A 25,375-nucleotide genomic window follows, 5' to 3' on the forward strand; every position below is an offset into this window, starting at 1 on the left:
CTCAGGCGGGAGGGAGTGTGGTGGGGCTGCGGGCCAGGTGTGAGGGAGCCGGTTCCGCGTAGCGCGCTCGGCCGGGCCGGCGCCTATGGCGGCGGCACGGAGCTGCAACGGGTACGCACGGCGGGAGGGGCCGCCCTCCCCCCCGCTGGGAGCCGAGAAGCCGCGCGTGCCCGCCGGTAGCGGCGGCAGCGGGGACGGGTGGCGGGGCGAGCGGCCCCGCAGCGAGGAGGACAACGAGCTGAGCCTGCCCAGCCTGGCGGCCGCCTACACCACCATCCTGAGGGCGCTGGGCGAGGACCCCGAGCGGCAGGGGCTGCTGAAGACGCCCTGGAGAGCGGCCACCGCCATGCAGTTCTTCACCAAGGGCTACCAGGAGACCATCGCGGGTAGGCGGCCGCGCTGAGCCCGGAGGGGTGCATGGGGCGGGGGTCACCTCGCCTTTCTTCCTCCTGGCCGTGCCTGTAAGGGCCGCGGTTGGTACGCGCTGTAAAAAAAAAAAGGGCTTGGGAAACGAGGGAGTTCCCCTGCAGTTTCCCTTCCGCTCCTCGTTACGGTCACAGGCGAGTTTGGGTGGGAGGATGAGGGACGCGAGGGCTGAGCGCGCCGGGCGCTGCGCTGCAGCCGGCCAGGGCCGAGCCCCTCCCGCCCGCCGCTTCAGCCCGGAGCCTGCCCTCCTGCTTCGCTTTCCCTTTTCGTTTCCCCGAAACCCTTCTGCCTGGAACTTCCAGCGCTAACTCGCCGAGCAGTTCTTCCTGTTGCCGTGTCACGTCCGAGCTCACCCTGGGAGCGGCGGCTCTGTCTCTCTTCTAGGAGCAAGCCTGCTGTTCAGGTTCGCATCCGGACATCGGTGCTGTGCTCTCCTCTCCTTCCCTCTCACCGCACGTGGCGTTTGGGATGGAGTTTCTTCGAGCTCTGACAGAGCGGCTCTCTGTCTGCTGGGAATAGCTTCCCTCACTCGAGGGCTGCGCTTTATTGCTCTATAATACAGGAGGTCTGACGCTCAGCCTGCCTGTCTCTAGCAGGGTTTTCTTCAGCTGAACGCGCTTCCATGCTGAGAGGTTGCTGTCTGTCCCAGCTCCAATCTTAATGTTGCTGCAGCTAAACCAGACAGATTCATGTTATTTTTCCCCAAACTTCTGGGTTCTGAGGGATGCTGGTTAATCTGTCCCAATCTCACGTGTGTTTCTTGGAGCAGAGTGGTTCTGGGTACCCCCTCCTGCATGTCCATCTTGGGTGACAGCTATATTACACACTGCTTCTATCCTTCTGTTATTGTTGCTGCTAGGTACTGTCTTCCTGGGCTGCTTTTCTTTGCTACTTTTCTGGGAAACGAAAGGAAGCTGTGGTGCAGGCGTCCTTTCCTGTGTTGGGTGGGCAGTCCTGCTTCCCAGCTCTTCATCTCTTGTGCTTCTGGTCTTCCTGCTCTTAATAGTGAAACGGGAGGGGAAAAGCTGTAGTTGAAGAACAACTCCAGAACAGCTAGCAAAATGCCTGGCGGTTGAAGGGTTGGCTGTGAGTTGGTGTGGAGTTATGTTCTGCATAGGAAGTCTTAAGTGCGTTGTGAAACACAGGGCCAAAAACTGCAAAGACTGAAGCAGGGAATGCAGTACAGCTCCAGGTCTTCGAGTCAGCCTTCTGCTTGGGTATCTACCTTGGGTAGGTAGAGGAAGAAGCAACTTTAATTTTACTTTTCCATGTGGTACAGGAACACAAAGTGGTGTAATAAATGTATTCCCAAGCTGTGAAATCTAATGAAGGCTGGACAGGGTGCAGTGGAAAAAGTACACCAGGGGAGATCTGCAGTGTTTCTGACTCAGGCTTCTCCTACAGTAAGCAAGAACTCAGAGTAATGTGGTTGGTCACAACTAAGCTGCTTGCTGCTTACAGATGAATGGTGTCTCACCCTCGTTTGCCACTGAATGTTTGAGTGCAGTCGGGGTGCTGGAAGCTGTCATGCTGCTTTATCCTTCCATTCAAGGTTTCTGTGAGCAGCAGAGAACCTGATCTAGCTTCTGTTGCAGGTGTATTTTCTCGCTTGACGGTGCGGAGTAACAATGCTCCTGCTTTACATGTATTCGTCTTTATCTGTGTTCTGCAGCTGGTCAATATTGCATTTCGGTGCCATTGGTAGAGTTGATTTGTTAAATATCTAAATCTGGCTTTCAGTGTTCTTTCTAGGTGTGTTCTCCCATTAATCCTGGCTGTTTCTAAAGGCCCCAATCCTTAGCTCTCACCTTGACAAAATATATTCACACGAATGCATTGATCTCATTTTATGGTAGAGATAATCGAACTTTTATTGGAGGAGCAAGAATGCCCCTGGGGGTTTCAGGTAAAATCCATCTGGGGAGCAGATCTAAAAATGCTAGTGGTTTACACTGGAGCGTGTGTATATTAGCAGCCTTTGCAGAATGCCAGAAGTTTTACTTCTTCATTTCACGTGGTGCTTCTGCATGACCACATAAGAATGTATTTTCTTTCCCTGAGCCAGGGTCAGATTTATCGGCTTCTTCATTCTGGGAGCAGATGACAACAAAATAGAAACGTGTCCTCTTGATTAATCAAGGTAATCTGGGCTGTTAATAGCTGGCTGACTGCCTTCAGCATCCTTATAGTTTTTCAGGCAATCGTCTGCCAAAGATGAAGGCAGAACCTTGGGAGATCTGTCCCTCCTTCAATAAATGCTTAATGTTATGCTTGGAAGTGCTGTCCTTTGGACTATGAATGCTACATAGCATAAATGTGTCCATATGCAGTAAATAAGTGAATGTATGGAAATCAAAACTGCAGACTAACTCGTAACTGAGGCTGAAGACTTCAGGATCAATCTGGTGAGTTCTGGAAACAGCAGATGTCAAAGATACTAGCCTCAAAACAACACGTTGTACAACAGATCCAACTCCTTTACAATCCTGCAGGAAACATCAGACAAAGCTGAACAGGCTCCCTGCATCTGCAGTGGGAAGCTAACTTGTTTTCATTGTCTGTAAGCACTTCAAGCTTAGAGGCATGCTTACTAAATAGTTGCTGGTAATTATGGTTAGTGTATAAATAAAAGTTGAAAGACCTCTCCAGTTGGTGTCCAGCTTTCAATCAAGTTAGGGGGTTCAACTGTCCTTTCAGCGTGTTTAGCCTTGTTACTATCATAGAGTCATGGATTGGTTTGAGTTGGAGGAGACCCCGAAACCTCCCCAGCCCCACCCCTGCTATGGGCTGGGTGCCTCCTCCCCCCCCCACCAGCTCAGTTTGTTGAACCTCATTAGATTCATATGGGCCCACTTTACAAGCTTGTCCAGGTCCCTCTGGATGGTGTCCCTTCCTTCTTTTGTATCTGCACCACTCAGCTTGGTGGCATCAGTAAACTTGCTGAGCATGCCATCGATCCCATCATCTATGTCACTGATAAAGGTGTTGTGGTAGCATGTCAATCCCAAGACAAATCCCTGGGGTACACCACTTAAGATCAGCCTCCACCTGAACATAGAGCCCCTGGCCACAGCCTTCTGGCTGCAATGATCCAGTCAAGTCCTTACCCACCATATAGCCCACCCTTCAAATCCATCTCTCCAGCTTAGAGATGAGGCTGTGATGTGGGACTGTGTCAAAGGCCTTGCAGCAGTCCAGGTAGCTGACATCGGTTGTCCTTCCTTTGTCCACTGGAGCCATCGCTCCATCGTAGAGCACCACTGGTTGGGACAGGCAAGGTCTAATACCAGCAGATTAACACCTGCTGAGTTGTGTGTGTTGCTCCCTCTCATTAATTTGTGCTTTCTTACAGTGGAGTGAGAATAAATGCAACCTTAATACTCTCTTCTTCACCTTCATCCTGCTGTGGTTTTGTTGTTTCCATAGATGCAGCAATGGAGTAAGCTTGTATTTTCTAAGCCTACTCAGTTTGCTGAGGTGCTAAGCGTTTCTTCATGGAGATAGGCAGTGCCTTAAACAAACAAGGCTGTTTGAGCAGCAGCACTGCCCTTTGCTGAGAGCTGATGAGTTGCTGCAGTCGTTTGTTGCTGGAAGCGAGGCGTTGCTAGTTCTCTTGCTTCTCACAGGTACAGCAGCCCAATGTATTAACTTAAATATCAGCAGTATTGACAGTATGGCCATGGTTTGTTTCTTCAAACTGAAGGGTGGGAGGGAGAGGATGGTTCAGGGTAAGATGCTGGGGTGCTTCTCAACACCCAGTCCTTTGTGGGGGGTTCAGCCTACCATGCTGAAACTGGTGCTGAAGGCAGCGAGCTTCTGTGATCTAGCACTAGGCCTGCTCGGGATGATCTCCCCAACCATTTATAGTCAAGCAACACCAAATTTGATACACTTATTTCCCCCCACCTCCCGGAGTTTCTTAACTATCTTAACCTCTTGGATCTTACACTGTTAAAGACTTCTGATCTCTTCATGTTGCTTTTCCAAAATGTTGTCTTTGTTACGTCTTCGGTGATCTTCATTGGCTTCAGTCTCAGAAAGAAGTGTGGATGGGAACTTCCAGCACCTTCTGGGACATGAGGTGCTGAAATCCTGATACATGTTAATGAGCCTCTCCGTAGCCCCGATTTCCCTCTTATTAATAAATATATTGGCAAAAAAACAACTTCCAGACCTTATCTTAGCTTTGTCTGAGAGTCTGCGATGGCTGATCTCATATGAACAGGCTTGAATCTCTCACTGTGACGTGGAGAGTGTCTTTATAAGAAACTAAATGAATCCGTCAAGGTGATGGCTAGAATTAGCTGAACAGCACTGCTGCTTTTCCTCCGTATTTAATTCTTCAGTGTGAGCTGTAAAAGAGCTGGACCAGATGTATAATTTCTAGTAGCTGAAGAATTAGGTTTTGCTTCCGAAAAGAATGTTCCTTTCTGAAGCAGAACGTCTGTTTCCAGTCCTCTGGTGTGGCAGTGATGAAATCGGAAATGTTAGTCATAAAGTTGTAAATCCTTTTTTCTGATGCTTTTCTTCCTTCCTGTTGGGAAGGTGTACGATGGCAAGGAAGCCACGTGGTGCTAATGCCTATTTAATTAGTCTCTGCAGCTTTGGAGCTCTTATTGCCTGCTAAAATAGCCTCTTTACAGCTTAGGTTGGGTCTCTTTCTAGAGCTCTTCAAGACTTCTTAAAGCAGATGGTCATTCTGCTGGGACTTGGCATACCCAGTCCACTCTCTGTCTTAGCAACCTGAAGTCATTAACTTTCTGCAGGAGTACAAACTCTCTTTATATGAATGAGTTTTCTGGCCTGATTTTCCTCCTTTTGTGCATAATAAATTCCTGGTGCCTTTCAGGACTGGAAAGCTGCAATAATTCTCTTGTGTTGCTCGTCTGGAATATTTTCTCTACCTGCAATTCTTGTAGTATTGATGCACGAATAAATACAAACAGTCAGTCTTGACTCTCTATCTTACTTCTTAGCAACAACTGAAAGATTTTGTAGCAGTTTTCTTCTTGGCTTCCCTACCATGCCTTCATGTCTTAGCTCAGGCCTTCTGCTCTGTCAATTCCATCTCTTCTCAGATTGAGAGGAACGTCCTGAGAAAGCCAGCCAAATGAAACTGCCATTGTGTGTTGGCTGATTCCATCTCAACGAACAGTTTGTCTGTGGTCTCTGGGCTCTTTGGAGCATCCTCCACCTCCACCTCTGAGCTGTTAGTGAGGGCAGCCTGGAGCCTTGTGAAGGCAGAACCTTGTGCTTGTGGCTACCAGGATGGCTGAGCTCAAGGAGCCAGGTTGGCAAATCTGAGGCTGACTTCATCCTGCTTACAGCGAACAATCCTTAGTCTGGCTTCCTCCTTGGAGCAATGCAACTCAGCTCGTAGTGAGAACATCCTACAACCATTGCGGGCTTCTGTCTGAAAGACCTGGCCAAGACCAGGAGTCTGAAATGCTGCGGTGCTGCTCTGCAGAGGGCTGTCATCCTCCATTCCCCTCACCTACGGAGCCAGCTGCTGGGTGGGCTCCCTCTTCTTTGGTTGCCAGAGGTGCGTTTGCTTTCCCGTGTCACATTAAAGCTATGCAAATAGTTTCTATAGCAACAGGTCTTTTTGCTTAGCTCTGACGCAAAGTCCCGAAAGGTCTTTCTCATTCTGTCTTCATCCGGTTCTGGTTTTTTTGTTTTGTTTTGTTTTTTATCGGCTCTTGAGGAAGATAAAGGGGGAAATTAATTCTGAGCTGTTTCAAGAGTTAACTTGCAGCAGAAGCGACTGCTTAGTCTTAAGGACCCCAGTGAAGTTTCTATATCAGGACTCGAAATCGGGGCTGGAGGACATATCAGCTGGAATAGTTGTCTATATCTCTATGTTTGTTCTCATTCGCTTCCTTACAGCCATGTATTTTTATCCAAATCTTTGCATTTCCTTGATGTGATGCACCTGGGCTTAAGCAACAAGTTCCCTCAGCTTTTCTTGGGTGGCAGAGAATGAAAGCAGTGATGTTTGCAGGCTCCTTTGGTGCATAGACAGGGCTTGGTGGCAGCACTCGAGCACAGCTGCGACTAATAAAAGCAGGGTGGGTTGAGGGAAAGTATCACCCCAAGGGGTCAAGAGACTGTGGATGAACATGCCAGTCCCCTTGCAAGCAGAGGATGTACGAGTCTTGTCCTTTTCTTGACATGGAGGATTGCACAGATGACATTTGAAGGGAGTAAAAGAAGGAAGAGTTTTTCTTATTGAATTAAGGCACAGTGGGACACAGTCCAGCATCTTATCTCAGCTGCCTTTACCTGACCCATCTGTTGCCAGCTCAGGGCTTGGATTTGAAAGGGTATGTGTGTATGGGGGGTGCTGAGACAGACACAGGCTTTGAACTGTGCTTATTTTTCAGGAGAAGCAGCTTGTAAAGTGAGCAGGAAGGACCCGAGCGGGATAGGGCTGACTGGAGCTCTGTTCTTACAGCACAGCCATTAGCCAGGTACTGGCCTTCTGTCTCACCTCTTGTTTTCCCGTCTCCCCAGTATCACCTGGCAGTGGTGTAGGTGTAGTGGAGGGGCTAACACTAAGTTGTTTCTTCCTTTGTGGATTCTGGCCTTCCTTCTCAAGGTGTTCCAGTTGGCGCAGCTTGCTGTGGGCACAACTGCAGAAGTTTTGCAGCTGAGCAGCTCTCATCTGTCGCTTGGCTGCAGCTTGCTCGTAATATTCAGAAGATCTTGTGCAACACTGACAAGATCTGTGTAAATGAGAAGTTTGAAATACCCTCCAGCTCTGTGGTTTCATTCTTGACACAAAGATGTATGTGCTTATTTGCTTCTAAAACTTCCTTTGCTGCCCAAGCTGCTATAACTTGGCAGAGGATATGCACAAAGGATGGATGACCTTTGTGTACCCATTGAATTGCTTTGGCTGTGGGAGGGGATGTATTTCTTCTTCTGAACTTGCCTACGTGACCACTTCATGGGACTCTTGGCCTCCTTTTCCCCTGCCCTATGATATGATAACAGCTGTCTCCATAATACAACACAGCTCTACTGTGTTCTGGTGATTGATCTTGGTCCCTTGGACGAAGTCTCTAAGGACCCGCTTACATAAATATTCTATCGAGGAGTTTGTGCATGCCTACATTTATACGTGTGTGTATATTCATATGAGACATTTCCGTGTTGAATTCCCTTCTGCTGTGCCTCACAGTGCTGTCACACGTTACAGTGGCTCGCACTGGGGATGGGACCATCTCTGATTGTTCTGAACAGTCTGCTCCGCCAGCGTGCTGACGTAAATCCATATCTACCATCGGGCTCCGATGCGCTCCGGGCAGTGCTGGTGTGGGCCAAGCTGGTGGTCTAATAACAGCAGCAGTCGCTCTGGAGATGCTTCTCAGATCTGTTTGGATTTTGTTTTAACAGTGCCGGGCATTAGCAGCAGGTTTTGTGAAACCACTGTTTGCCTTTCTGCCGCGGCAATGGCACCTCTGCGGAGCGCGGCGTGAGCGCTGAGGATCTACATCAGTGCTCTGGCTCCTCTTCGTTGTCCTCCGAGCCTGCTCTCTTCCAAATTCTGCCTCTTTCTGGCTGCATTTGTAGTAATACAACAGCAAGGCGCTTCCCATATCATCAAAAATCTCTCCGGCAGCATCTGGTGTAAAATTTGCATTTGGGCTCTAAAATGTGAAGCACAAAATCGTGTGGCTTTATGGAGTTGTTTCCTGGCTTCTTTCCTGCCCTCTGTCCCTACTCTCCGACCGGATCAGAAACCCTCTGGGGTTCAGCCCTGCTCTCGTGCAGGTCGCCAGCCCTTCTCGGGGAAGGACGTGCGTCGCAGGCAGAACATCTTGCGCACAGTTTCCAGGGTTACCTGTGTAGTGCTGATAGCAAGCAGGAAATTAAAATGCTCCACGATGATGATACGTATCGACAACAGATGGTGGCCATTAGGTGTGCGTGCATGTCAGGGGAAGGCGTAAAAGCAAGCAGAGCAGAGACAGCTATTAGATTTGTATAATCGTCGCCGCAGGTGCCAAGCTGCACCTCGGATCAGTCAGGGTGGCCCCTTGTTCTCCCCTTGGTCTTACTCTGGTTCCTGGAAATGGCTCCAAGCAGTCGGTGTGGCTTCAAGCTAACTTCTTTGCAGAGTTCCCCGTGCTGATTGTCAGCCCTTCTGTCCCTCCTCTTGCTGTGTTTTTCTCTGTGTTTTCTCTTCTATACAGCTGTTGCCTCTTGTCTTCTAAAAGGCTCTCTTACCTTGGGGCTGTTCTACTTTTAACCTCTCCAAACACAGTCCACCTCACTGTAGCCTTTGTGAAGACTACAGTAATCTGCTGTAACCTGAACCGATGGATGGCTCGGGGACTGTAACATTTGGGGATTGCTAAATCTGGAAAACCAACTGAGGATCTGTTTTGCTGAGCTGTGGGACTAGCAAAGTCTCATGCCACATGTTCCTTTCCTTACTGAGCTGACTCTTCCTCTTTGTGGGTTTCTCTGTATTAATTCTCCATTAAATCTGAGATGCGGAATTCAGATGGAGTATACAACTGCATGCTAGCTCTCAGTGCAGAACAGCAAATATCTCCCTGGTCTTTGGCTACAGACCTTTCTGACTGCTGAGTATGCCTGAACAGCTGCTGGCTGGCGTGCTTCAGGATGGAATGCAAAGGTGTCTTCTTTGGGCACAGAGCATCCTGGAGGATAGTGTTGCTGGTGTTGAAGTGTTTGCAGAAACCACTGTGATGGCTTAGCTTTCCTCAAACCTTAGGCTCAGCTTTGCTCGTGATATGTGCAAGCACAATGGAAGCCCATGTAGAGATGTGCTCTGCTCCTCATTGCAGGCTTGATGAGCTGTGGTTTTTATTGCTATTAGATGCCAGTAGTTCCACAAAGGCTAGATTTGTTCTATCCTGGGCACAAATAAAACACTATAGACTGACTTTTGGCATAGCGTACGGGTAGTTGTGGTTGTATCCAAACCAAAGCATGCTTGTGGTGTTACTCCTTGCTTCCCATATCTTAGCCCTAAAATCTGTACTTCCAAGCCACAAACCTTCTTAGATGCTCCCTGGAAGAATCTCCCGTGCTTGTGCGTGTATGTTTTTTTTAATGCAAATGTTTAATTTCAGATGTTCTGAACGACGCCATCTTTGATGAAGATCATGATGAGATGGTAATTGTGAAGGACATAGACATGTTCTCATTGTGTGAGCATCACCTCGTTCCATTTGTTGGAAAGGTAACTCTTCCTCATCAAACAAACGTGGGAATACGTGATAAAAGACACATGTAAAAGACTTTGTAGCTGTAACTACAAAGCTTTTAAAGCTGTAAGTATTTACTGCTTACGGCTATGATTCTAAAAGTTAATCTCCAGAGAATACAAATAAGAAAGACCTCCTTAATGTGAGTTTTATTTGGATTTAAAGCTCTATGCTCAACCTTTCCTAGTCTAACTAATCTAATGGTTTCTGACATTTCACATTAAAGCTCTTCTTTGTGAAGCAGCAGCAAGCCTCGAGGGCAGACATCTTGATATTAAACCAGCTCACCCTGCACGCTGGCTCTGTCACGGATTTAGTTTCTGGCTCAGAGCTATCCAGTGCCTCTGTGAATGGCACAAACTTCTGATCAGCAGCCCTCTGTTAAACTGGCTAGCAGGAGGCTGCGCAGCGTGGGACTCCCGTGAGCAGAGCTGGTGTTTGAAATGCTGGTACCAACAACTTAACGCTCCCCCCTGATCCCCACCAGTAATAAAAAAAAACCTCAGCAAAACTCAACGTCTGTGAACTTGAATAGTTCAGTGTTGGTAATTCTGAAAACCTCAGCCTCTGCACTCTCGTAAGAACACAGAAGTGTGGAGCTTATTCTAATCCATCTCTTCTACCACTAAGTACTCGTGGGACAGAGGAGCAAGTGCTTTTGTTCTCTGTAAGATTTGATCAGTACCACGTATGTTCGAAGTAAACCGTCCCCCAGAAAATGAAATACCCAGACAGAAACCAGCTGTTGTATTGTCAACTCATTTTCTTCTGCTTTCTTCTTTTACTGTTAGCGTTTTCTACCAGGGGACAAAATAACTTCTGTTTCTGTGAAAGCTTTCTAATTCGCCTGTTATCCTTGGTGACTCAGTCTGTGTGTGTTCTCTTCATTTCTTCTGTGGCATCACATGCGTTCTTTTTTAACAGTTTAGCCTGTGTGGTTTGGAGAAATCTCACAAGCACAGAGTCGGTCCTGCTCATACAATGGTCTGCTAAATGCCTGGGTATGCCTCTAAGCCTTCTCAGCCTAACCATTCTCCTGCTGGGTACATCAAACAGGCTGCAGACACCCATCGGTAGACCTTGTATTTGCAGTCCTATCTTGAATAAAATCCAGAAATTCACAAAAAAAAAAAAAAAAAAAAAAAACTTTACTCCGTGGGGATCAAGGTTCAGCACTTATTTCTGAGTCATGTCTCTTGCTTTATCTAAAATGTTTCGTGTCTTTTCAGGTGTCAGTGGGTTGATTACCCAACAGAAGTGATAGGAATGAGCGAGTTAGCCAGGTAATCAGGTGTGCTGTGGTAGCTCTAACTGCAGGTACAGCAAAACAGGATTCTGAGGTGGGGCCTCTAGGCAAAGCACTAAGGCAGAATCCCACACTGATACTCCCCTACCGTATCTTGGCTAATTTTTCAAGTCTCTGAAACAGTGACATAGGTGCTGGTTTGTAATCTGTTACTAGTGTAAGCCCACGTTGCCTTCTGTGTGGCAGGAAGCTGAATGCCCTTCCTTCTCCCTTCAGATCCGAGCACTTTTCTACTCTGTAACTCATTTCAACCTAGTGCAGTTACACGTTCCTGATGAGGGTTCAGTAAATCCGTATTCAGGCAGGATAGAAGTTGACTGATTCATACAGTGATCTGTGGTACTACTGACAGCACGTGAGTTGGCATTAAAATAATAATAGAAAAACATCAGTAAGTGCAGCCTGAGTTTGGTGGCAAAGTACTTCTTGCCATCAGATCCTTTACTGGAAGTACAGTCCTTCACCCTTCCTTTCCCTTAATCCACTTCAGGGCTTGAAAGAAAAGCATGGCTATGTCAGATGGACAGTGCTGCTCTGAGTAAGAAGTAGTGCTTCTTGTCCCCAAGGGCAGTAGTGCTCTGTGGCATTCCTGAGACTTGGAACATAAGCCTTGACTCGTGAAGAACTGTGATTTTCCTCCCCTTTCTCAAAACACCTAACCTATTCTGCACCAGGACACTGACCTCACGAGGCATTTACAGCCTTTGGTGGCTCCACAGTTAATTTTTCAGGCTTGCACAGTGGCATGTTCTTCCCACATGCTAAGATTTCTGGGCTGTTCCGGAGATCACACTGCTGGGGTGTATGCACATCTCATTCTTTATGCATGAGTTTCATCCGCATTTGGAAGTTTGGTTTTGATTCTGCTAATGGCTTCTTCTCCTCTGTCTAGGTACATATTGGCTATCTGCCTAACAAACAAGTGCTTGGCCTCAGCAAGCTCGCTAGGTAAGTGTTAATGTAATGAAAGTGATGTTAATTTGTGAAAGGGATTCCAAGCTGTGCTAACTGTGTTAATCTTTCTAATCTTGTCCCCCTCTGAAGCTCAGCACGCTTTGTGTCCTGGATTTGGATTTAGACCAATCCTCAGCATTACACGTTTGTTTTTTTGTGTGTGTGTGTGTGGAGAGGACAGCTGAGTCTCAGAGCTCTGTGTTAATTAATATCACAGTTGACTGGAATAGAGTTGTAACACTTCCACACATCCATCCAAAACATTGGTGTCGAAAGAGAACACAGAAGAAAGAGCAAGTGGAGAGTCCTGGCTGTGTTCTAAGGCAGATCAGCAGACACAGTGGGGATCTCTAGCAGCTAGAGATCTGCGTGTATGTGGACTGATAAGAGCAGGAATCTCGAACTGCAAATGACCACACCGTCTGGATCTGAATGTAAAGCTTTCATCTGATAGATCTGACATTTCTTTCTTCCTCTCAAGGCCTGCTGAGAGAGCCGTGGGGTAGATTTTATTGCATTAAAAAGATTTTATCAGCTTTAAAAGAAAGTAATTAAGATACACTTGAGAAATCCACTTGTTATGTGAAATATTGTTTTCCTCAGCAAGTGCCCTTGGATCAGCTGCTGCTGAGTTGTGTTATAAGGTGACAATTTCGTGTCCTGGTGAGGAAGGGGATGGTAGATCCCTCACCTGGGCAGGTGTTGGGGCACCTGAGCTTCATGCAGCAGGTGAACCTGAAAACACTGGCTGTAGTTCAGAAAGACCACGTAGGACACGCTTGTACTTTCCCTGAGACATCTGTTAATCTTTCTGTGGTTCCAATCACACTAAGGAGAATTAGCCTTGTAAATCTGCGCGCCTGCGGGTTTTCTTAGTGGGTAAGAGATGCGCAGCGTGTGACTCCGAAGCGCTTTAAAATCAGTCATCTCTGTCCCGTGCTCTGCTTGCACAACGGTGAGTTTGGTGAGCAGGAGGGCCCTGGGAGGTCCCGTTTTGAGGGTGACCTCGTATTACAAGGAGACCAGCTTCACATCTTCTAGCAGCGCTTGCAGGGGTGGAATTTGCTCTGATTAAAAGACCTGAAGCAGATAAACGCTTAAATTTTCTTGGTAAACGTTTACTATGCCTGCACTTAACTGCCTCCTGACATTGTAGGACGGGATTCTGCAATTACCTCTAAATTGCTGGTTTAAAACTGTCTTGAATGGTCCTTAATGCAACGTGGTGCTAGAAGCATCCAATTTTCCCACTATTTATTCTCAGTATAGAAATACGTTTGGATATGTGCATGTCTTGTGCTTTAAAGGTTAAATATTGCCCTTTTTTTTTATAAGTTAGGATAAAACTTCCATATCCTACAATAATGAAAAGATTAGATTCTTGTATAAGAAAATCTTCTCTATCCTTGCTTGCTTTTGTGGGCTTACCGTGAAGAGATCGGTAGGCCAAATAGTGCTTGCCTTTCTTGCCCTGTATAATGCAACCAGTGTTCACACAAAGATTTGTGAGGCTGTTGGTACTGCAGACCTAATCTTTCTTAATAGGATTAGTCTAATGTGGTGTGTTTCTGCCGCTGGGATGACCTGCATTCAGCAGACAAAAACACTTTTCCTTGGATTTTAAGCTCAGGTTTGAAAACACCAGCTCTGTTTTCAGACAGGCCAGCTTGTAGGACTCCTCACACGCAGAGCAAAACCCAAGCATCAACTGTGTTTCTAAATACCCAAATACCATGTTGCTTGTTCAGAATAGCTGTAACACGACCGTTTCATTTCTGGAGGGGACTTTCTGCATAGAATTCTCTCTCCAAAGCAGCAGGCAAGTCTCACTGGCAGAAACATTTCTTGTAAGCGATGCCTCAGGCTGCCAGCCAGGGTCTGTTTTCTGTCTGCTCGGACCAGATGGGTATTGAATCTTTTTGTAGCAACTGTTAACATGGCCACTTGACGTGTAATTAAGCATTTGGTCTGCATGCATAAGGTCTGCAAGTGTAACTCGCTGAGTCACTGAGCAGCTCTAAGACTTTTTCTTGAAACGTGTGGATTTCCGTACTGTGTTGAGAGATGATCAAACCATTGCTCACATTGCTCTGCAGATGGCTTACATTTGAAAGCCTGTTAGAGAAGAGCTCTAAGGTGAGCCCTGCACTGAAATGTGGAGGATGGGTGGAGAGTGTCTGTTTTAAATAAAAACAATTATTTCCCGTAGCTCTTAGTTAAATCTGTGGTTAAATGCAGGCATCTAGAACATCTCTTTCTTAAGGTTAGTAGCCTTCTGGGAATCTCAGTATCCAAATGTCCTTAAAAGAGCATTTGGTTTAGGTGGAAGCAAAAGGAGGCAGCCTGTCAACTCAAGGATTACCTTTCAGAGAGTCTTTGGCCATGGATTCCCTTGCAAGTGTGCGATCCAGGTGGGTGGTAGAATGAATACTTCCAAAGTAACAACCAAAGCAAAGAAACTCTGAGGAGAAGTGATAGGTCAGCCCCTAAAATAGTTGGTGGGTGGCAGACAGGGTACCTGCCACTAGAACCAGCAATGTGGTAAGGAGATTCCTTGAGCCATGCCAACCGGGGGCAGAGCAGAAGCATTGCCACGTGGATTTCCAGGAAGAGCTTTGATCAACACTGTGGTCTTGTTGGTTTATTGTTTATTGTGAAGATTATTGTGAAGATGAGACAATATTCAGAAAGGAATAACTAAAACAAATTGTCTGTTTCCCTTTCTCTTCTAGGATTGTGGAGATATACAGTAGAAGACTACAAGGTAAACAACTGGATCTTCTTTTTATTGCTTGTGCAGCCCTTTGCTAGCTAGCTAGAGATACCAGTAATTACAGGTGGACTAGAGCTGTTCAGATTTTAAAGAGTGAAGAAAAACAGTGTGTTCTTGAAGAGGTGTTTCTCATCTGTCTTCTTACTTAGCCTCTGCATTTCCCCTGAGGGGTAAAATGTGCCTATGAGAACGAATGTAGGCAGGAACTGATTTGCAGGATAAATGTCGTAAGACACAGCTGCAAGGAATAACTGGAGTTGCTGAATGCTGCTGGAGATGCGCTCTCCTCCAGATAACTGGGCATGCCTTCCAGAGGTGTTGTCTGAAGAGATGAACTGGGAGCTGCCGTGGAGGATTGTGGCTGCTTAATGGAGGGTTGCTGCCCCAGAGAAGCCAAGGGAACCACAGGAGCTGCTCTGAGGCTTTGGATCAGGCTCAGCCTGCTTTCATTGTCCCATGGTTGAATTTGGCCTGTTTGTGGCAACAGAAGTCTTAGTGACCATTAAGTGTCAGACCTGTGAGTAGCTGCAGGAAGTAAAGCTTTGGAGGACAATAGTCTCCCTTGATTTGCTCTTTAATTTTTTTTTAAATCTCGATTTCCTTTTCGTAAAGAAGAGAAATTGTGAATGTAGGGAGCAGATAGTGTAGCAGTAAAGCCAGTGAATAAATATGTTAAAAAAAAAAAAAAAAAGAATAGAAGAAGGCAAGAAAATCTAACTGCATAATTACCATAGCTGCAAGTCAAGGTAATACAACCTTCTGCAAACACAAAATGGAAAATGACTCCTGGTATATACAAGCAGAGAAAAGGTCTGTTCCAAGGTACAGAATGTAAGGTAGGGTTTAATACTGATAAAATTCATTTAGAGAGAGCAGAGCTTGGGCTTGGGCAGGGAGCAGAAGGGACAGGAAGCGAGGATGCAGTATCTTGCTGCTCTCCTTCCCGTGGCTTGCAGGGAATGATGATGCATTTAAGCTTGTCAGTTTTAACAGTGGTTCTGAACTCCCTGTTGTCCTTTCAGTCCAGGAGCGCCTTACCAAACAAATTGCAATAGCCATCACAGAAGCCTTACAGCCAGCTGGAGTTGGAGTGGTGATTGAAGCTACGTAAGTCACTCTGAGCTGCTCTGCAGCAGTGTGTGGGCTGGGTGTGATTCCAGCTGTGTGCTGCAGCTGCTGTGTGTTGCCCCTTAGCTTTTCTAAGCTGTGTGTCACGCTTACCTGAGGCAGAGAGGAGATTGGCAGGAGTGATCTTGGTCTGCTCAGTGCAAGGGGTTGGAGCTATTTGAAGCGGGGGCTTGCCTTAACCATTGCAGAAATTTGACAGCTAGGTCAGCTGTCCCATTTGCACAGGATCCTCGAGTACAGCAGAGCTCGAGTCTAGCAACAAGCATCTCCTTGTGACCATCACATTGGAAAGGTGGGATTTTCCCAGGATCTGCAGAGGGAAGACAGCACTCAGAAGCTGAGAACTTGACTTTCTTTGTCCTAGAGGACCGCTGATATCCATTGGCCCTTCTGACAGTTTGCCATTCTGGATATGGAAGTTTTGTTTTGTGTTGTTTTTTTTTTTCCCCACAGAATTTAATGTGACCCTCTAAGAAACCCTAAGTCTTCATGGGACTTCGTATTTCCTTAGAGTTCGTCTGATTTACTGACTTCTTCTTTCTCCTAGGCATATGTGTATGGTAATGCGTGGGGTACAGAAAATGAACAGTAAAACGGTAACCAGCACCATGCTGGGGGTGTTCCGGGAAGACCCAAAGACCCGAGAAGAGTTCTTGACACTCATCAGGAGCTGAAACTGTTGTTCTCTAAATGCACTCTGGAGATTGTTCCGTCCAGCGTCGCCGTCTGTTCTTACTTGTTCCTACATCACCCTCTTAAACTAAATCGTCGTGAATTGTTGTCATAGTCTTTGTTCAGTAGAAGACTTCTGATGGCATATGAAAGATGTAATGTTGAGGTTGGCCGCTCCTGGATTTCCAGTCATGCTGATATTGCAGAACTACAGGCTACGAACAGGGGGTTGAATATGTTTCTTTCCACCTGCCACGCAGAGTATACTGCTGTGAGGAGGGAAGCGTGGTTTGGGAATGAAGTGGATATTTATGAAATAGTTATGTTAGTGGAATAAACACGGTGCAGCACAGGAAAGAAATGGCTGTGGGTCCTCATAGGACCGCTCACATGCTGCCAATGCTGTTCCTCTGGTGAAAAGGGTGGTTCTGAATGGTCTCTGGCTGCACATTATTACAAGTCCTGCCGTGGCTGTTTCAGTGTCTGGATGTGTCTGTTACACCTCCTGGAGATGTTACCTCTGGTGGTGTTTTATATTCTTGCTCGTATTAATTCTCTTATTTGTCGTACTTGAGAATTTAAAACACATTTTTCCTAACCTCTTTAACGTGCAGGGAATTAACTTCTAAATGATTTGGAACGCAGTTATATCTCAGTAGATGAAGGGTTTGATGCATCTTTTTCTCTGTGCCTCAGAATGTCTCACCACTTTAACTGTCAATTTCTTACTATTTTTAAGCAAACTCTAATGGGGTTGCAGGAGGAAGACCCAGAATTTGTCTGCAAAGAGCTAAGACATCCAAAGAGGTTTTTAATGTTATTTCTATCTTTTGAAATCCACCTTGGATTTCCATGTGTTAGACGGAGAAGCTAGATCTAGTTTGATTTCTCTTCAGGCATTCCCAGGTTTGCATCGTGAACGTTGGACCAAAGGTGGGCACTGAAATCCTGAACAGAGCAGGGTGTGTTTCTTCCTGATGGCAGTTCATTCCAGGGAAAGGTAACCTGAAATTACAGTTTATTTCATAAGAGCCATTGAGAAAAGCATTTCCAGGGGTGTCAAAATGAATTAAACTGCAGTTTTCTGTCTATGTGGCAACCTCTGTATGTGGCAGCATTGGTACAAAAAGTTTCAGGCAGCTGGACTTGGTTGAACTTCTTATACTTTGTTACGGTTTTAATGGGAGTTGTGTAACTCTTAGTTGGGAGAACACCATGTGCAAATGAAAACCACCCTTCTTAAACTGGGTACTGGAGACAAAACTTAACAAAGACAATGCCAGCCGGGCTGTCGGATGCCTGCAGTGCAGGTCCCCGTAGTCTCACTGGCTTTGCTGAATATGAATCCCAAGTTGTAGTTCCTGGTTGGCAAGCCAGACCTCACCGGCTTGTATACATTCCTGCCTGTCACACCAACCCTAGTGCAGGAACAATAAAAATCGAGGTCAAATTTCCATTGGGCATAAAGAACTTTAAAGCCTTTCTTATTGAAGTTCTTTAAAACGAGCAAAATGCTGCAATGGTTTATGACCACAGCTGCCCTCCCTTCTTGCAAATAACCTCATACATTTAATGCTCTACCTTTACCCTGAGCACCTTCATGGCGTTGCTGGAAAAATGTTTTATAATATTCTCTACCTTGGATCCCGTTGGGTTAGGTGCTGGAGAACCGTCTGCTAGCGTGAGCAAGCTGCGTTGCACCCTTACAAAATACACTCATCCTATGGCTTTAGTTTTCCTTAATGACAGACAGCAGATACTGCCACTCTCAAGTTCAGCGTTGGTTTCAAATATCCAGATGAAAAGCCTTAAGTCTTTCTTGCTTGAAGTTCAACGTGAAACTCTCTCCTTTTTAGCTCAGCGGTTGGAAGGAGAACTTGGGGACCAAAGAGGTGCACAAAGATATATTTGTTTCTCTCTGCTTGCTTTAGTTGTTTGAAATTAAGGCTTTGTAAAACACAATCTGACTCCTGAGGTAGTGACATGGTTGTGTTTTAACCACTTATCTCTATTCAGGATAAAGTTCATATTGCACCACCGCTGTCTTTTATTTCCATGTGACCCATAGTCTTTAAAACATACCTCTCTACTTGTGGCCTTGGATTTTGTTCCCGTCTTTGTTGTAAGACTTGGTGCACTTTTTATGGAACATGAATATTGGTCAAATACATCAGCTTTAACGACAACCCGTGTGTATATATGTATAGTACGTAGAGCCTGCTGTTGTACCACGTCAGTGTCCATTGTCTCAAAAACATTCATTGTTCCAAAAACATTAAAGCGCAGTATTACCCTTTGGAGTGGTAGCATCCTTGGTGACTGGCAGGTGATGGCATCACAGGACGAAGTGGGTGATGGTATCATGGAATCACGAAGGTTGGAAAAGACCTCCCAAGACCATCCAGTCCAACCATCCACCAATATTTCCCCATAGTTTCAGTGCTCGCGGGTGCTCCAGCCTTGTAACGATGGTGTTCAGTTGCTCTTCTGAAGTAGTAGTAGGTTCCTGTTTGTTGAAAGAGCAGCAAAAACAAACAAACAAACAAACCCAAAATGGTCTTCCATCAAGGTCACTGCAACCTTCCTCATTTTGGTCTTTGGTATCGGAAGATTCAGCAGCAAAAGGAAGAGGGGAAGTGTCTGCTCTGGAGGATGCTGCGTGCACTGGGATTCATGTGGTTGTAGAGTCCTTTTGTGCACTGAAGCCCTGGTGGAGGCATCATTGGAGGCCTCTCCATAGACCAGAGCCTCTGTCCTTGGCTCTCCCAGCTGGAGCTGAGCATCTGATGCAGTAGTGAGTTCTGCTGCCCCACGGCCATGGCTGTGCATTTGTGAAATGAGTTAGAGAGCCACCAGGGCTGAGAATGGAAATGCTCCTGTGCTCAATTTGCCCAAATGAATATATCCTAACAGCAGAAAAGATGCAGGTGTGATCAGACCTTGAGGATGAGGTCTTGTGCTTTGTCTTGGCTGAGTCACCCCAGCATGCACCATGTAAAGCAGTGAGCTCAGCTGGTGCCAGCAGCTGCTCCTGTGGGATGGGAAGGCTGTCTTAAAGGAGCAGGCTCTGGTGTCCTCATAGGATGCAGGAATCACTGAAATGGGAGGAAGAAGGAAACAAATGCATTTAGGACAGTCGCCATCGCTTTATTAATCTCTCATCTACATCTCTGTGTCAAAGCATAAGGTAAAACAGATCAGGATGGGAAAAGGCACTCAGACGTTGTGGGGCTGCAGGCGATGGGGGATCTACTGGGTGCAGCCTGCTTGGTGGGTGAGCTTTGTGACGGTCACGAATGGAGAAGTGATGAATGGAAGGCCCCTCCAGCCTCGTGGGTTTCTTCTAAAGGGCCTGTCCTGTTTGGGAATGGCTCTCATGGGAAGCCCCAGGAGCATTTTTAAGAATTGCCTTTGTTGCGAAGTGGAGCTGTTTCTGTTCTTCTCGTGGTCGTATGTTGAAGCTGGTGGTTATGGTGGGAAACAGCCCGTTGGGCAAGGCAGACGCTTCTGCAAGAAATTTTCTATTCCCTGCCTTTAAAACAAAGCAAAACAAAACCAACAGCGTGGGATTTGAAAGGAACCTCCCTGGTTTTGTAATCATGTGAAACACTGAGGTGAAAAAATAGCTTGAAAGTCTATGGCTCCGAACCCAGAGGAGAGAGGTGCCCGGGGGGTGGTGGACTCCCAGTCCCTGGAGGTGCTCAAGGAACGTGGAGATGTGGCACTGAGGGACGTGGTCAGTGGGGATGGGGATCTTAGAGGTCTTTTCCAACCTGAATGATCCTGGAGGCTTTATGTAGCCATCACAACCTTCCAGCAGATGATGGTTGCTTAATGAGCTCAGGTTGCTCGTCACACGGCCCCTGCTTTCTGCCCCTGCTGTCTCTGTTGAGTTATCTGCGTTGGGAAAGACTCTGCAGTCAGCTCTGCCCTTTGAGCCTTGGCTAACTGCTGAACTCTTGGAAATAACCTTGCTGCAAAGCCTGCCTTGCAGTTGTGTTTAAAGCTGCGGTCATGGTTTGGTAGTCAAGAGGATATGAAACATTAAAGCGCTTTTTAATAAGTTTTGGGCTGCGCTGGTAACAGGGACATCAAATGAATCACCATGCACAACATCATAGCCAAATTTTGCTATAATAACCCAGAGGATATCAAAGCAAGGTTTGGGGGCTTTTTTTTTTTTTATCAGCTTTGTACTGTGATTTTGATGTTGGAACATTTCAGAGGAGGCATTACCGCTCCATTTGCATTGCTGATCTGATGGCAACAGTGAAGCAAAAGCTAAAGATCTGCCATGAGAGTGGCTGGACTGTGCAGGTCCATTTACAATAACGGCAGTGAGGCACTGCACAGGTTGCCCAGAGAGGTGGTGGTGCCCCATCCCTGCAGACACCCAAGGTCAGGGGATGGGCTGTGAGCACCTGGTGGGGCTGGGGGTCCCTGTGCATTGCAGGGAGTGGGACCAGATGGCCTTGAAGGGTCCCTTCCAACTCAAACCATCCTGTGGTTCTATGTTCTACTGAACTATTTTAAAGGTGCTCAGGCAAACCAGAGTGTAGGAGGCAGGGTTCATCCTTTACCCGTAACTATTGCAGGTTTGGGGGGTCTGCTGGATAAGTTAGTTATTGGGAGGCAAAAAACCTTCACCCCAAACATCCGCCCCATTGGTGTCACCTTCATTACACATCCGTGGAATGTGTTTGCTTTTCAAGTCATGCAGGGTTACGGCTTAGTGCTGTGTTAATGCTTTCCACTGGGACCTGAATCCGGGGTGGGGGGGTCAGCCCGGGGCAGGGCACACCTGGCTGGGTCCTCCTTCCCATCACTGCTCACCGGGGAGGTGAGCTGGATGGAGGAGAGTGTTAGCACATGGGGATGGCAGGGATGGAGGAAAGGAGGACAGGAAAGGCTGTTGCAGTAAAGCAAAATGAGCCAGTTGGTGGAGACCCTTGCCCCTTCGGCTCAATGATGTTCAGGCTGCTGTTGCAGCCCTGGTCACGTATGGATACCCCGAGATGCAGAAATAGGGCTGGGAGGAGCAGGCTTGGCGGCAGCACAGTCTGTGGCTCCCTCTGCTGAGCCCAGCCCCACCTCCACGAGCTGCAGAGCTCAAAAAAGCCATATTTCCTGTGCAGAAGTGGGAACTGTGGCTGAGCTGGGCGATGTGCCCCCCAAGCCGAGCAGGGGCAGAGCTGTGAGTATCTCCCCCTGCTTGCCACTGAGACTCTGCCCCCAAACTGCACAGGCTGCTGATACAGAAGGACGTAAGCATCCATCCAGGCACCTTGCTGGGGTGTGCGGGGTGGCCTTATCTTCACAAGGCTGCAAACGCTGCCGGTGTTGAGACAGAGAGATTTATGGCACCCATTCAGGCTGGCCCATGGCAGGTAGTCCTTATCTATCTGCTTTTCCTTGTGGCATTCAGAGGCCGATACAAAGCTGTCCCAGGGCTGCAGCCCATGCCAGCACCCCAAGACATAGGGCAGCTAAGGGCAGACCCGCGCCGCTTCCACCTCCCGAAGATGCCAGCGCCCGCCTTGTGTTACAGAGCTATTTGCAGCTCCCTTCGCTGGTGGGCAGGCAAAGAAAAATAGCTCAGAGACTGCTGAGCCCAGTGGTGAGGTCACTCCTGGCGCTGCCAAACAGCCCCTGCAGCCCCACGCTGGGTGCTCTGTCTCCTGCAGGACTTGGCGTTGCTCCCGGTGGCATCGCTCTCCATCGTGAGGAGGGGACAGAGGCCACGATGAGCGGCGCAGCGTGTGGTGTCCCTGCTGCCAGCCCTGTGCTGGGGTTAATTATTTCCTCCAGCTCAAGGACCTCACTTGGGAAAACCCTCTTCACCCATATTAAACCTCCAAGCAATGGGAAATCCCTGCCTAACGCTGGCAAGGGGTTGTAGCCTTGGTGGTAACTAGGAGTGCTTTGCTGTTGCACGGGGAACTTGTGTTTAGAACACCGGAGGACAGGAGCAGGGGGTTGGAACTAGATGGTCCCCCCCCAGCCTCAACTGTTCTCTGTTCTGCGATTCACCTGGAGCAGCTGGGCTGGGCATGGGCTGCAAAGCCACAGCTCAGCAGCCTCATGGGACTGGAGCAGGGCACAGCCTGGGAGCCTCAGCTGCTGGGGCTGATCCACATCACCATCTCCCGACAGCATGGAAATAGTTCTTTGCTTTTCCTATTTTAAACCTCTTTCCAGTGAGCCTGTCAGCGGGACCTGTGGACGTTCCCTAACCGCACGGCTGCTGCAGATTTCCCTTGGAGCCCTTTCAGCCCTTCCAGCTCCAATTTTCCAGCCGAGGGCTTTTTTTTTTTCCCCCTTTCTTTTTCTTTCCCTTTTCACTCGATAGTAGCGCAACAAACACGTGCTTTGAAACCCAGACTGCAGACGCACGTATGTGGAAAGTCAAACTGTTTATGGAAGGAAAAAGCATCTCGTTGGGTTTTAGGTCATGCTTTTCTTAGCACGATGCAGTGTGGTTGGTGCCTTGTGTGCAGCAAGCCCAAGTCCTGGGCAGGATTATTTGGGTGGGATAGAACACTGTGATGAGTCCTTCCTTCCAGGGCTGGCCCTTCCTGCCCTGCCCAGGAGCAGCTTGAAATAGCAGGAGCCTTGCTGAGGGTGCACTCAATGCTATTGTCTATGCCATAGAAGCCACAGCTCAGCTGGAGTTGGAGCTGGTGAGGGACGTGGATGGGATGCAGCCATGGGTGCTGCTGGAGCTGTTGTGAGGTCACTCTTGGCAGCCCTGGCGAGGCCATGGTGATCAGGGTTGTTTCTGAGGATGGGAGGAGAGCAAAGATGACCCCTTCCAAGAGCCTGAAGGTGCTGGAGGAGCTGATCCTGGCACCACCTCCAGACTCCTGAAGGACACGGGGGTCATGGAGAGCGGTCAGGGGGATTCACAGAATCATTCAGCTTAGAAAAGACCTGCAAGATCCCCAAGCCCAACCCCGGCCCACCGCCACCATGTCCCTCCGTGCCACATCTCCTCCTCTGGGGACGGTACGCTGCCATCCTGAGGGACTTCACTGGGTTGTAGGGTCAGGCCAAGAGGAACCTCATGTGGCTCAGCAAGGCCATAGCAAGGCCCCATGGACACAGTGGGGCCAATGGCCTGGCCTGGGTTGCTCGGCCTTGAGAAGTGGAAGCCCAGGAGGAGCTTAGTGCTGCGTGTAAATACCCAGTGATGGGGGTAAAAATGGCAGAGCCAGGCTCTTCTCAGAGCTACGAGAGGCAACGGCCACAAGCTGAAGTCAAGGAAATTCCATTTAAATGCCAGAAATTGCTTTTTTTTTTTTTTTTTTCACTGTAAGGGCTGTCTCACCCCAGAAAAGATCACACATCGCTCCTGGGGCTGTCCCAAACTGAAGCAGACCAGGAAGGCCCCGAGCTCCCACCGTGGGTTGGACGGGACGATCTGCTCGGAGCTGTGCCTCTCACGGCCCCGCTAATATCGGTTCAGCGCCAGAACAAGAGCTGTGGCCTCTTCCCTTCCTCGGTGCTGGCCAGAGCGGAGCTGTCGGCACCACACAGCTCTTGTAGAACCCACGAAAGCTGAGAAAATACAGCAAAACCAGGAGTTGCGGCCTTGCGCACGTCCCAGTGGGACAGATGAAGGCTGTGAGGGGAAGGCCGGCGATTCGTACGCGCCCAGCTCCCACTGTGGGATTGAAGCAAGGAAAAATACAACTGCCCCAGGAGCCGAGCACTCTTCCCTCCCATCCCTCGCCCCACCATTTATTTTGTGCTGCTTTCTTTTGGGCTTTCGGCCATCCTGCCGAAAGGAGAGTAAATGAAGAGGCGGCACACCCCAGTGTTACAAAACCTTGTATTAATCATCTCCCTTCACTTTCAATATAACGTCGATATGAAATATAGCCATGACTCCTAGTTACATGGGAGCAAATGAGTAATAAATACATTGGAGCAAGTTGAAATCACGAGGGTGTTTCACTGGTAACAACATTTGAAAACTGTACACTTGCAAAGACCAGCATCTCCAAACATTAGTATTTCTGTATACCGGGAAGCTTTTACATGTAACAAACATGCTATTTCCATATATGACAAAATTTAAAAAATAGGCATTGCTTGGCAACATGAACTAGGCAAAAATATTTCTTTGTGCACTAACTTTGTACAGAAAAAACAGGACTAAAGGCATGCATGTACAATAAAGGGCTGCCCGGGAACGGCATGCAACAGAAGAGAGGTCAAAGCTCTTGGAAGTCAGCTTACAATAGGCATAAATACAGAGGGTTATATATTAATAAGGGAGGAAGTATTTTGTTTAACATTATTAACATTCCCGTTTGTTTTTTTTTTTCTTTTTCCTTTTTTTTTTCTTTTTTTTTCTTTTTTTTTTCTTTTTTTTCTTCCTATTCCTCCCAGAGGAATACACATTCACCTTTAAGTAAAGATAAAGGAATACAAAAAATAAAACTCACTTTGCAAACTCTGATGACTCGTATAAAATCAACTTTAGTGTTCTCGTAGCTGTGTGCAAATTAGACGTCTGCAGGACCTACTTTCCATCAGGCACATCCAGAAAAGCCGACCCACGGAGGAAGGTGACACCACAAATCCTCAACGCCGAGTGCTGACCGGACCCTGTGATCACGGAATCACAGCGTGGTGGGGGCACCGGGCTGACCCCCTCCCCGACATTAGACTTCATTAGGAGCTGAGAAGCGTTGGGTTGCCCCGCTCCCGGCTCAGCGAAGGGCTCGTCCCCAGCGGGACGGCGACACCTCAAAAGAAATGGGGTTATCCTCAGCGTCGCGGCCCCGTAGGGCTGCCCCATGAGGGCTGTGGGTACAGGGCACGGGGCATCAGCACCAGGAGCTGCCGGGGCCGCGGGCGTAGGGAACA

At 47.7% G+C, this 25,375-nt stretch overlaps 1 protein-coding gene across 1 annotated transcript; it reads left to right on the plus strand.

The window, feature by feature from the left end:
- Positions 1-18,798, plus strand: GCH1 (GTP cyclohydrolase 1). The gene is made up of 6 exons (XM_021402589.1): positions 1-386; positions 9,534-9,643; positions 11,867-11,922; positions 14,661-14,692; positions 15,724-15,808; positions 16,377-18,798. The coding sequence occupies exons 1-6, from the start codon at positions 86-88 to the stop codon at positions 16,501-16,503; spliced, it is 711 nt and encodes a 236-aa protein (XP_021258264.1). The 5' UTR covers positions 1-85; the 3' UTR covers positions 16,504-18,798.

Source organism: Numida meleagris, chromosome 6, assembly GCF_002078875.1.
Source record: "Numida meleagris isolate 19003 breed g44 Domestic line chromosome 6, NumMel1.0, whole genome shotgun sequence".
In the NCBI taxonomy this organism is placed as follows: Eukaryota; Metazoa; Chordata; class Aves; order Galliformes; family Numididae; genus Numida; species Numida meleagris.

Excerpts from the sequence above, each read along its gene's own strand:
- GCH1 (XM_021402589.1), top strand. The coding sequence starts at position 86 with ATGGCGGCGGCACGGAGCTGCAACGGGTACGCACGGCGGGAGGGGCCG. Across the intron at positions 11,923-14,660 it reads GGCCTCAGCAAGCTCGCTAG|GATTGTGGAGATATACAGTA; the intron begins GTAAGTGTTAAT and ends TTTCTCTTCTAG. Across the intron at positions 15,809-16,376 it reads GGAGTGGTGATTGAAGCTAC|GCATATGTGTATGGTAATGC; the intron begins GTAAGTCACTCT and ends TCTTTCTCCTAG.